Here is a 12,842-nt window from a genome sequence, read left to right on the forward strand (position 1 = left end):
TCTGTCATCCCTCTCTTCTTCCCCCAAGAAAATGTCTGGTCTCAGTTTCTGGCAGGAAGGAGTCACTGCTATCTTTCCTTTTGCTGATGCTAATGTAGTTCCTGATGTCTCTTGTATTGAGTGGCTTGCTCTCATGCTGCTCCTTTCTCCTGTTTTCTCTTGTAGGTATCTGACCAGCTTCCCTGGTTTTTGATGCTGAAGCAGGATTGTTTTAACTAAAGATGGAAACACTGGAGTCGGAATTGACCTGCCCAATCTGCTTGGAGTTATTCGAAGACCCTCTGTTGCTGCCGTGTGCTCACAGCCTGTGCTTCAGTTGTGCCCATCGCATCCTGGTATCCAGCTGCTCCTCCAGCGAGTCAATAGAGCCCATCACAGCATTCCAGTGCCCCACCTGCAGGTATGTCATCTCCCTTAACCACCGCGGCCTAGAGGGCCTCAAGCGGAATGTGACCCTGCAGAACATTATAGATCGCTTCCAAAAGGCTTCTCTGAGTGGCCCCAACTCCCCTAGCGAGAGCCGCCGAGAGAGAACGTACCGCAAGAGCCCTGCCATGTCCAGTGAAAGGATAGCGTGTCAGTTCTGTGAGCAGGACCCGCCACGGGATGCAGTGAAGACCTGCATAACCTGCGAGGTGTCCTACTGTGACCGCTGCCTCCGGGCCACGCACCCTAACAAGAAGCCATTCACCAGCCACCGCCTGGTGGAGCCCGTGCCAGACACACACTTCCGAGGACTCACTTGCTTGGAGCACGAGAATGAGAAAGTGAACATGTACTGTGTTGCGGACGACCAGCTGATCTGTGCCTTATGCAAACTGGTGGGACGCCACCGGGACCACCAGGTGGCATCACTGAGTGATCGATTTGAGAAGCTCAAGGTAAGAGTCACTGGCTTTCCCGAAATGAGTGGTGTGAGCTGGGGAGGGTCCTTCGTGGCTCGCTGGGCTCGCCCTAAACCAGGGGTGGCCGAATTGTGCAGGAAACAGAGCAGGTGCCAGCTGGGAGCATGATGAAGCATTGCATGCTGAGAGCTGTAGTTTCAGTGGGCCTCAGCTCTATGGTGAAGTGTCATGGGTCAAACGGTGGAACGCCGTGAACTGTTGCTCTTTGGCCACCTGGTTCAGTGGTAGAGCCCTAGTGCCACGAGGAAGGCTGCTGCATGCTGGGAGTTGACAGCCTTCCTTGTAGGGACCGTGGTTTTCCAGTGGAGTATTTTTAAAGCTAAATCAGTTCCAGATGTCCTAGTCAGACTCTTATTTACACCTAACGAACCCTCCAAGCTTTAGAAGGTCCATAGGTTAATGAAAGCTGCACGATCCTTTAGCGGCGAAATCTCCAGACCATTGGCAGCTAGAGGGTTCAGCGAACCACATGAAAGAGAGATCCTGCTTGTATGATTGCAGGAAAGTTGTTCATTTTCTGCTGATCTACATGTCACAAGTTCAGTCCTCAGGCATGCTAACAAAACCATAGAGCCCACAAAGTACAGAGCAAGCCTCCCCATGCCCCAAATTAGAGGGAGTCGTTATGTGTAATACAGAATGCAATGGTGGTTCTGGGCAGCAGCACCAAGAACGTCCATGCAATAGAGAGTGCAGGGCTGGTTCGGGGCAATGGGCATGGGTGGGGAGGGGGAGTTTCAGGGTAATGGAGAAGCTAGTACTGGGGCTGGACACTGGGTGCAGGGACTTATGAGATCATTGCTGGCTGTGGCTAGTGGGCCCAGGAATTTCAGAGATTTGCTTAGTATTTATTGCGGAGATTCTCCTACTGAAAAATCTTCTGTGTACGTCCCTGCAGATTTCCCAGGTCCTGGATCTTCCAAGCTGCTGCTCTCTCTGCCCCAGCAATGGGTCCTGTGTGCAGACCCTTGCTATGTCTATTGGCTAGCTGTAATTTCTGCAATGAAGGATTATTGGAGATGAGGTGTGTCTGACTCGACACAGATCAGTGGTGAAGTGTCATTGAAATTAGAGGTGTACTCTCCCCCGATTCACTCCCTGCAATTGGGGGTGCATCTGTTCCCTCCCTGATGCAGGCATGCAGTGTAATCCCCCTGAATGGGACTTGTGTCTGCACGCATTGCACGTGAGGAAATGTCCTCCTATCCTTCTGTATTTGAAGCTGGAATCCCAGCTTTGTCCCCAGGGCTAGATGGGACCAGTGCCTTCCATCTAGGACTGCAGGGTGAGCTGGACTAAGCAGATCATTTAGGGGCACTCTGCCACAAACAGCAGATCCCAGTCCAGGTGTGAATATGGTGGCGTGCATTTAATTGTGATACAGCAATGACTATGCAAGTTAGATTTGGCCCTCAAGCCCCAGGCAGTTTGTCATTGGGCTTCAGGGTTTCTCGCTACATTGGCCAGGCCCTGGATTAAAGTTCTTGGTTTATTAACCAATGGGAACCTTGTCTCTCTGTTTTGCCTCAACCCACACTCCCAATCCCCCCTCCATTCAGTGCATGGTTATGCATGCCCAGGTTCCTTAGTTTCTCTGCACTGAAGAGATTTGGCAGCCTTTATTTATCCCGTAAAGACAAAAGTCTTCTGTTGCCTTTCTTTGTCTCTGGGGGTGGTTGGTCTGTCTAGCACTAGTGGGGGTATTACTACCAGCCCTCCCCAGGTCGGCTTGTCCAAAGCTTTGTTGGGGTGACTCCACGATTGGCTCTTGTTCCATGAGATAAGGCCCGGAAAATGAAGGTTACTCAATGGCACTTGGTCAGAACACACACACTGCCTGGTGAATAGCTGACTGAGTGCTGAGGTCAGTAACCTATCTGGCAGCATGGCTGCATCTCCCTGCTCGACTACCTTCCTTTCTGCTCAGCCCCTGTAATCTCCAATAAGCTGCCGTCTCCTCTTTATTAGAGGCAGAAAAATGAGCAGATGAACCTGTCAGCTAGACTTGCTGCGAAGATGGAAAGGGTCAATTAAACGGATCACAGGATAGGTTCCTTCTCCGTCCCCATATGTCTCAGTGCACACTGGCTCTTCCAGGAGTTGTGCCAACTCCATCCGTAGGAGCAGCGCTGACTGTGGTGGAGCTGAGCTCCAAAGGCCATGCAGAATTCCTGGGTTCATGCTGCTTGCTTAAACTGCAGGAAATGCACAGGGGCCTGGGAGAAATCATGAAACCAAGGGTGCCGAACCCAAGAGGCGCTGTGACCAGTGTGCCATGTCACAAAGCTCAGAGCCACCACTGCAAAGTGATCACAGCTCAGTCTCTCTCTAGCTAGCCCTGGGCCCTCCCTTCCACATTGGGCCGGGATCAGTGCTGGGGTGGAGGGTGCTGCTGCAGGTGATTGGTGCTGCCTGTAGCTACAGTATAGTGCACCCATTGAATCTGGAGGCTCCGTCTGCCCCTGGGAGCTGTACCCTGATCTAGCCAGGCTTGGCTGGAGGCAAAATGGGGGAGGGGTAGACATCCTCACTGCAGAGATTGAAGCCGATGTCGATGTGGCTGAGGAGTCCTGATCAGATGGGGTGAGCTAACCAGCTTTGTACAATGCAGTTTATGTGAGTCTTTCTATGGATAATGGTCCTGGGGCCTGATGCTCCCAGGCGTGGCATGTTCTCTCCTGCTAGCTGTGATGTGCCCTGGGAACTTCCCTTTCCCCAGCTCCTACTTCTGACAGGTACCGACTGCATGCTGCTCATTGGCCCCATCAGGTCAATCCTGACAGCATCTGTCCCCCTTCCTCTGTCGGTCTCCTGCTAACCAATGCCATTGCAGGATCTGCGCTGGGGACAGCCTTCTCCAGCAGTACCAGCAATAAACTCCCCAGCACCACTGAAGCGCACCAGACAGTCTCCCCTCTCCTGGCCCTGTTGGCCAAAGCTCTATATCTAGCCATCTGTCCCGGGCTATCTGGACACCTCACAATCATTTGAGGCTTTCAGCGCCACAGCTGTTACCTCATCATATAGGTGCAGAACCAAGCAGCAGGGGAGATTAAGTGACTTGCGCAAGGCCTGTGGTTGAGCTGGGAATTGCCTCTCCTGTGACCTGTCCGCTGTGACCTTCCTATCCTCCCATCTCACCTGTCTGCCATATAAGCAGGGGCGGCTCCAGACCCCAGCACGCCAAGGGCGTGCCTGGGGCGGCATGCCGCGGGGGGCGCTCTGCCGGTCGCCGGGAGGGCGGCAGGCAGGCAGCCTTCAGCGGCAGGCCTGCGGAGGGTCCGCTGGAGCCGCGAGACTGGCGACCGGCAGAGCGCCCCCCGCGGCATGCCACCGTGCTTGGGGCGGCGAAATGTCTAGAGCTGCCCCTGTGTATAAGGACTATTTATCATTTTCATCAGCCTTCCTTTCCCTCCCTCCCCATCTTCTCCCAGTCCCTGCAGAGATACGCCTGGAAGTAGCCTCAGGTGTGTTGCTGCCTTGCTCTCTGTGGCTAGGGAACCTTCCCTTTGTGGTAGCCTGTGTTTTCAAGCTGGAATATCCCCCACAGTGAAGCAGCAGAAATGGGTGATCATCCCCCCGCAACACAAGTGTTGTGTTTGATCTGAACTGAATTACTGTTCTGTGCTTTCCAAGTTGGAGAGATCAAACTTCCTGGAATACTTCCCACGCTCCTTGAGGACTACTTTGAAGCCTGATTTTTAAGCAGCACTAGTGGCTCCACTGAATCTGAAGTGAACCTGAATGGCTGATATTTGACCTACATACAAAATATAAAATTAGAAATCTCTCCCCACTCCCCCGATGCATTCCATGTGAATCTGCAAAATAGTTTTAATTAATTTTATTTTCAAATAAAATTAAAAATCTGTATAGCCTGTTATATTACTGATTATGCTAGTAAGACTATAGTTAGTCAGATTTCCATTAGAATCCTCTTTCATGTGCTCATAACTTTTTCATCACTTCTCTTTCCAGTTGAAATTTTCCAGGCTTATTCTCAGCCTGAAGGTGATTTCTTTTTTAAAATATTTAAGCAAAATCAATTCACCTGCTTTTGTTATGTGAGGGGGCAGGAAGAAATACTTTCCTCTCTCTAGCAAAACTGCCAGGCACTCTTTCATGCACAGGTTAGATTTCTAAATAAAAGGCCTGATGATTGGACAATGAAACTTTCCAGAAGTCTTGTCCTAACAGGGCTATTCTCCAGACTAATTTGCATACACAGAAACAAACACTAACCACAAATTGTTTAAATTTACTATTTTTGCACATTTATACTATGAAAATACTGTCTAAGGACTATTGATAACAGAAATAAATGAAATGGTAGCAATTGAAACAGTCAGCATTTGTCAATGGCAACCCCACATTGGTGATGCTGCCTAGGTTTCTTATTAAAGTGTCTCAGATACCACTGTCATGTTTAGTGGTGACCTCTGCAACATAGGCACTGACTCTGTGGGTATTCCAGGTCTCAAGCACCCATGGAAAAAAAATAAGGGGTGCTCAGCACCCACCAGCCAGAGCTGTTTGGCGGGGCTGCTGATCAGCGGCTTGGCGGCTGTCGGACAGCACTCGGGGGGGAGGGCGGAGAGCAGCAAGAGTGGAGCCGGGGGCGGGGGGAAAACAGGCAAAGTGAGGATGGGGCCTCAGGGGAAGGAGCAGAGTGGGGGCAGGGCCTCAGGGTGGAGCATGGGTGGAGCAACCTCTGGGAAAAATAAAAGTCAATTCCTGTGCTCTCCAATATTGTAGTTTCCTAGTTCTGTAGATGTTCTTTGTATTGGTGTTTCAATGCAGCGTTCTGTTTGGGTCACAATCACTTTGGGGAAGAAGGATAACAGAGGCTCCCCTGGAATAGTACTTGGGGTCTGCTACTGACCCCCAGGATCAGTATATGGCAATGGATAGAGATCTCTTTAATATTTTTAATGAAATACTACTGGAAATTGTGTGATTACAGGAGACTTTACTTTCCCAAATATAGATTGGAGGGCAAGTGCTACTAATAATGGTAGGGCCCAAACATTCCTAGATGTCAGAGTAGCAGCCATGTTAGTTTGTATCCGCAAAAAGAACAGGAGTATTTGTGGCACCTTAGAGACTAACAAGGTGCCACAAGTACTCCTATTCCTGGATGTGATAGCCAATGTATTTCTTCACCAAATAATTCCTAAATCAATAAAAGGTTATGCCATTTTAGATTTAGTATTGGTGAGTAGTGAGAACCTCATAGAAGAACAGGTTGTGAGGTCAGCTTTCATAGAACCATAGAATCATAGAATCTCAGGGTTGGAAGGGACCTCAGGAGGTCATCTAGTCCAACCCCTTGCTCAAAGCAGGACCAAACCCAACTAAATTATCCCATCCAGGGCTTTGTCAAGCCTGACCTTAAAAACCTCTAAGGAAGGAGATTCCACCACCTCTCTAGGTAACCCATTCCAGTTATTCACCACCCTACTAGTGAGAGAGTTTTTCCTAATGTCCAACCTAAATCTCCCCCTCTGCAACTTGAGACCATTACTCCTTGTTCTGTCATCTTCTACCACTGAGAACAGTCTAGATCCATCCTCTTTGGAACCCCCTTTCAGGTAGTTGAAAGCAGCTATCAAATCCCCCCTCATTCTTCTCTTCTGCAGACTAAACAATCCCAGTTCCCTCAGCCTCTCCTCATAAGTCATGTGCTCCAGCCCCCTAATCATTTTTGTTGCCCTCCGCTGGACTCTCTCCAATTTATCCACATCCTTCTTGTAGTGTGGGGCCCAAAACTGGACACAGTACTCCAAATGAGGCCTCACCAGTGCTGAATAGAGGGGAATGATCACATCCCTCGATCTGCTGGAAATGCCCCTACTTATACAACCCAAAATGCCATTAGCCTTCTTGGCAACAAGGGCACACTGTTGACTCATATTCAGCTTTTCGTCCACTGTAACCCCTAGGTCCTTTTCTGCAGAACTGCTGCCCAGCCATTCGGTCCCTAGTCTGTAGCAGTGCATGGGATTCTTCCGTCCTAAGTGCAGGACTCTGCACTTGTCCTTGTTGAACCTCATCATATTTCTTTTGGCCCAATCCTCTAAATTGTCGAGGTCCCTCTGTATCCTATCCCTACCCTTCAGTGTATCAACCACTCCTCCCAGTTTAGTGTCATCTGCAAACTTGCTAAGGGTGCAGTCCACACCATCCTCCAGATCGTTAATGAAGATATTGAATAAAACCGGCCTCAGCACCGACCCTTGGGGCACTCCACTTGATACCAGCTGCCAACTAGACATGGAACCATTGATCACTACCCGTTGAGCCCGACCATCTAGCCAGTTTTCTATCCACCTTACCGTCCATTCATCCAGCCCAGACTTCTTTAACTTGCTGGCAAGAATACTGTGGGAGACTGTATCAAAAGCTTTGCTAAAGTCCAGAAATAGCACATCCACTGCTTTCCCCTCATCCACAGAGAAGGCAATTATCTCATCATAGAAGGCAATTAGGTTAGTCAGGCATGATTTGCCCTTGGTGAATCCATGCTGACTGTTCCTGATCACTTTCCCCTCCTTTAAGCGGTTCAGAATTGATTCCTTGAGGACCTGTTCCATGATTTTTCCAGGGACTGAGGTGAGACTGACTGGCCTGTAGTTTCCTGGATCTTCTTTCTTCCCTTTTTTAAAGATGGGCACTACATTAGCTTTTTTCCAGTCATCCGGGACCTCCCCCGATTGCCATGATTTTTCAAAGATAATGGCCAATGGCTCTGCAATCTCATCGGCCAACTCCTTTAGCACCCTCGGATGCAGTGCATCCGGCCCCATGGACTTGTGCTTGTCCAGCTTTTCTAAATAGTCCCGAACTACTTCTTTCTCCACAGAGAGCTGGTCACCTCCTCCCCATACCGTGCTGCAGAGTGCAGCTGTCTGGGAGCTGACCTTGTCTGTGAAAACAGAGGCAAAAAAAGCATTGAGTACACTAGCTTTCTCCACATCCTCTGTCACTAGGTTCCCTCCCTCATTCAGCAAGGGGCCAACACTTTCCTTGACTTTCTTCTTGTTGCTAACATACCTGAAAAAGCCCTTCTTGTTACTCCTAACATCTCCGGCTAACTGCAACTCCAAGTGTGATTTGGCCTTCCTAATTTCATTCCTGCATGCCTGAACAATACTTTTATACTCCTCCCTGGTTATTTGTCCAATCTTCCACTTCTTGTAAGCTGTTTTTTTGTGTTTAAGACGAGCACTGCCATATTTACTTTTCTTCCTACACATCGGGATGGTTTGTTCCTGCAACCTCAATAAGGATTCTTTAAGATACAGCCAGCTTTCCTCGACTCCTTTCCCCGTCATGTTATTCTCCCAGGGGACCTTGCCCATCAGTTCCCTGAGGGAGTCAAAGTCTGCTTTTCTGAAGTCCAGGGTCTCTGTTCTACTGCTCTCCTTTCTTCCTTGTGTCAGGATCCTGAACTCGACCATCTCATGGTCACTGCCTCCCAGGTTCCCATCCACTATTGCTTCCTCTACTATTTCTCTACTTTGGTTTGAGTGATCATGAGCTAATTCAGTTTAAACCAAATGGAAGGATAAATAACAATAGATCTGCAACTAGGGTCCTTGATTTCAAAAGGGCAAACTTTAAAAAATGAAGGGAATTAGTTAAAGAAGTGGACTGCACTGAAGAACTCAAGGATCTGAATGTGAAGGAGGCCTGAAATTACTTTGTCAAAATTGCAGAAATTATCTGAAGCTTGCATCCCAGGCAAGGGGAAAAAATTCATAGAGAAGGATGGCAGACTAAGCTGGTGAACAAGCACCTCAACAGGTGATTAAGAGAAAGCAAGGAATGGAGGATGGGATGGATCATCAAGGAAAGCTACCTCTTGTAGGTCAGAAAGTGTAGGGGAAAAGTGAGGACTGTCAAAATCAAAGCAGATTTAGACTTTGCAAAGGAAATTAAAACCAATAGTAAAAGGTACTTTAGCCAGATAAAGAAAACAAGGAAAGAAGTGGGACTGCTAGATACTGAGGATGGGATGGAGATTAAAGATAATCTAGGCATGGCCCAACATCTAAACAAATACTTTGTCTCAGTTTTTAATAAGGTTAATGAGGAGCTGGGGGGCAGTGGCAGGCTGGCTAATGAGAACAAGGATATGGAAGCAGAAACTACCACATCCAAAGTGGAAGCCGAACCCAAACAGTTTAATCAGGGGTCCTGGATAATCTCCATCCAAGGATATTAAAGGAACTGGCACATGGAATTGCAAGCCCAATAGCAAGGATTTTTAATGAATCCAAAAACTTGGGGGTCATATCCTATGACTGGAGAATTGTTAATGTATCTATATTTAAGAAAGGGAAAAATGTGATCTGGGAAACTGCAGGTCTGCTAGCTTGACCTCAATTCTGAGCAAGGTCTTAGAACAAATTTTGAAAGAGAGAGTGATTAAGGACATAGAGGTAAACAGTAAGGAGGTGTGTGAGGGGGCAACAACATGGTTTTACAAAAGGTAGATTGTGCCAGAAACCTGATCTCTTCCTCTGAGAAGATAACCTATTTTCTAGACAAAGGAAATGTAGTAGATCTAATCTACCTGGATCTCAGGAAAACAATTGATACAATTTCATGTGGGAAATTATTAGTTAAATGGGGATTAATATGAGACTGGAAAGGTGGGTAAGAACTTGTTAAAGAAGCGACTACAACATATCATGATGTCAGGCTGGAGGGAGGTTACTTGTAGAGATCCTCAAGGATCCGTCTCAGATCTAATCTTATTTACCATTTCCATTAAGAACCTTGGGACAAAAAGTGGGAATGTGCTAATAAAATTTGTGGATGACGCAAAGTTTCATAGATTCATAGATTCTAGGACTGGAAGGAACCTCGAGAGGTCATCGAGTCCAGTCCCCTGCCCTCATGGCAGGACCAAATACTGTCTAGACCGTCCCTGATAGAGATGGAGATTCCACAACCTCCCTAGGCAATTTATTCCAGTGTTTAACCACCCTGACAGTTAGGAACTTTTTCCTAATGGTCCAACCTAAACCTCCCTTGCTGCAGTTTAAGCCCATTGCTTCTTGTTCTATCCTTAGAGGCTAAGGTGAACAAGTTTTCTCCCTCTCCTTATGACACCCTTTTAGATACCTTAAAACTGCTATCATGTCCCCTCTCAGTCTTTTCTTTTCCAAACTAAACAAACCCAATTATTTCAGCATTCCTTCATAGGTCATGTTCTCAAGACCTTTAATCATTCTTGTTGCTCTTCTCTGGACCCTCTCCAATTTCTCCACATCTTTCTTGAAATGCGGTGCCCAGAACTGGACACAATACTCCAGTTGAGGCCTAACCAGAGCAGAGTAGAGCAGAAGAATGACTTCTCGTGTCTTGCTTACAGCACACCTGTTAATGCATCCCAGAATCATGTTTGCTTTTTTTGCAACAGCATCACACTGTTGACTCATATTTAGCTTGTGGTCCACTATAACCCCTAGATCCCTTTCTGCCGTACTCCTTCCTAGACGGTCTCTTCCCATTCTGTATGTGTGAAACTGATTGTTCTTTCCTAAGTGGAGCACTTTGCATTTGTCTTTGTTAAACTTCATCCTGTTTACCTCAGACCATTTCTTCAATTTGTCCAGATCATTTTGAATTATGACCCTATCCTCCAAAGCAGTTGCAATCCCTCCCAGTTTGGTATCATCTGCAAACTTAATAAATGTACTTTCTATGCCAATATCTAAGTTGTTGATGAAGATATTGAACAGAGCCGGTCCCAAAACAGACCCCTGCAGAACCCCACTTGTTATACCTTTCCAGCAGGATTGGGAACCATTAATAACTACTCTCTGAGTACGGTTATCCAGCCAGTTATGCACCCACCTTATAGTTGGGAGGTATTGCCAATATGGAGGAGGACCAGACTATCACACAAGAAGATATGGATGATCTTGAAAACTGGAGTAATAGAAATTGAATGAAATTTAATAGTGCGAAGTGCATGGGACTTAGGGACTAACACCAAGAATTTTTGCTATAAGCTGGGGATGTATCAGTTGGAAGCGACAGAGGAGGAGAAAGATATGGGTGTATTGCTTGATCACAGGATGACTGAGCTGCCAATATGATGTGGCTGTGAAAAAGGCTAATCCAATCCTAGAATGCATCTGGCAAGGTATTTCCAGTAGAGACAGGGAAGTGTCGGTACCATTATACAAGGCACTAGTGAGACCTCATCTGGAATACTGTGTGCAATTCTGGTCTCCCATGTTTAAGAAAGATGAATTCAAACTGGAAAAGGTGCAGAGAATGGCTACTAGGATGATGAGAGAAACGGAGAACCTACCTTACGAGAGGAGACTTAAGGATCTTGACTTATTTAGCCTAACCAAACAAAAGCTGAGGGGCGATATGATTGCTCTGCATAAATACATCAGAGGGACAAATGCCAGAGAGGAAGAGGAGTTATTTAACGGTTAACATTGGCACTAGAACAAATGGATATAAATTGGTCATCAGTAAGTTTAGGCTTGAAATTAAACGATGGTTTCTGACCATTAGAGGAGTGATGTTCTGGAGTAGCATCCCAAGGGACTAATGGGGGCAAAAAACCCTAACTGGCTTCAAGATTGAGCTTGATAAATTAATGGAGGGGATGGTATGATGAGATTGCCTACAATGGCCCATGGCCCATATCTTCAATGGCTGGAGATGGGATTTTAGAGGGGGAGGGCTCTGAGTTACTACAGAGAATTCTTTCCCAGGTGTCTGGCAGGTGGGTCTTGCCCATATGCCTGGGGTCAAACTGATTGCCATATTTGGGGTTGGGATGGAATTTTCCCCCAGGTCAGATTGGCAGTTTTTCGCCTCCCTGTATAGCATGCGGCACAGGTATTGGTGCTATTGGTATTCTTGCTGGTTTTAACTAGAGTAAATGGTGGATTCTCTGTAATTTGAAGTCTTTTCAAATAAAGATTTGAGGATGTCAGTAACTCAGCCAGAGGTTGTGAGCCTATGACAGGACCGGGAGGGTGAGGTTTTGAGGCCTGCGATCTGTTGGAGGTTAAACTAGAGGATCACAATGGTCACTTCTGGCCTTTGCGTCTATGAGCGGTGCACACTGTGACACTATAAGAATGTGGTGATGTCAGAAGAGAAGTCAATGTTTTCAATCCTCTCCCGGTTATTTTTCTATAACTTTCCATCGTCTCTTTTGTCTTCATGTAAACTGTCTGTTTAGTTTCATTGTTACAAATTGACACATTCTGGAGTGTGGGAGAAAGAAGTGTCTGGTAGTAATGGTGGTAACTCAGCCAATTGCACCTACGTTATGGGGTTTTCCAGGAAATCTCTCGGATGTGCAGCATGACAGAGTTGGTGTTGCTATGCAAACCTTTCCTTTGGCATTTCCTAGCTTTTGATTGTTTCCTTTTCAAATCATTAGTGTCACATTCACTGAGTTTCTTCCTTTAATATGGATTTAAACTGGAACTGTTTGAAATGTTTTGTTTGGAACTTTTTTCAACAAAAAAACAACATATTAATCAAACCTGAAATTTCAGCAGGAAATAGTCATTTTTTATTAAATATTTCAATTTTTTTCACAGAAAATGAAAAATGTTACTTTTTGGACAAACTTTCAAATTTTCAGTAAAACCAAAATGATTGCCTGCCTAGCCAAAATGGTTTGGTTGCCAAAATACAAAAAAATATTTGATTTTTAATTTTTTTTTATGAAAAACTTGAAATATTTTGTAGAAAAAAATTCACAGAAAGGGAAACATTTCCTTTTTCATCACTTTTTTTTTTTGCAGAAAAATAATAATTAAAACAGAATCCTAACCAGCTCTAATTTATACACAAGGAGTGTAACTTTGCAGGTGGATTGTCTAGGTAGGAAGATAGAAGGCTGGAGTAAACTCTCCTCTGTCCATTCTGCTTGTAGATGTGCAG

At 46.3% G+C, this 12,842-nt stretch overlaps 1 protein-coding gene and 2 long non-coding RNA genes across 3 annotated transcripts in view; 2 read left to right on the plus strand and 1 right to left on the minus strand.

Annotated features, from left to right (window-relative positions):
* The window catches only part of LOC120372030, a 39,052-nt gene that overhangs the window by 5,933 nt on the left and 20,277 nt on the right, over positions 1-12,842 (minus strand). The window lies entirely within an intron of this gene.
* MID2 (midline 2) overlaps positions 170-12,842 on the plus strand; it is a 321,117-nt gene continuing 308,444 nt past the window's right edge. Inside the window, exon 1 of the mRNA XM_039488713.1 lies at positions 170-881. Coding sequence (XP_039344647.1) covers positions 222-881 — 660 coding nt within the window. The 5' untranslated portion in view covers positions 170-221. The remainder of the gene's footprint in view (positions 882-12,842) is intronic.
* LOC120372031 overlaps positions 3,271-12,842 on the plus strand; it is a 73,670-nt gene continuing 64,098 nt past the window's right edge. Inside the window, exon 1 of the long non-coding RNA XR_005584709.1 lies at positions 3,271-3,488. This is a non-coding gene — a long non-coding RNA (uncharacterized LOC120372031). The remainder of the gene's footprint in view (positions 3,489-12,842) is intronic.

Source organism: Mauremys reevesii, linkage group 9, assembly GCF_016161935.1.
Source record: "Mauremys reevesii isolate NIE-2019 linkage group 9, ASM1616193v1, whole genome shotgun sequence".
Taxonomy (NCBI): Eukaryota; Metazoa; Chordata; order Testudines; family Geoemydidae; genus Mauremys; species Mauremys reevesii.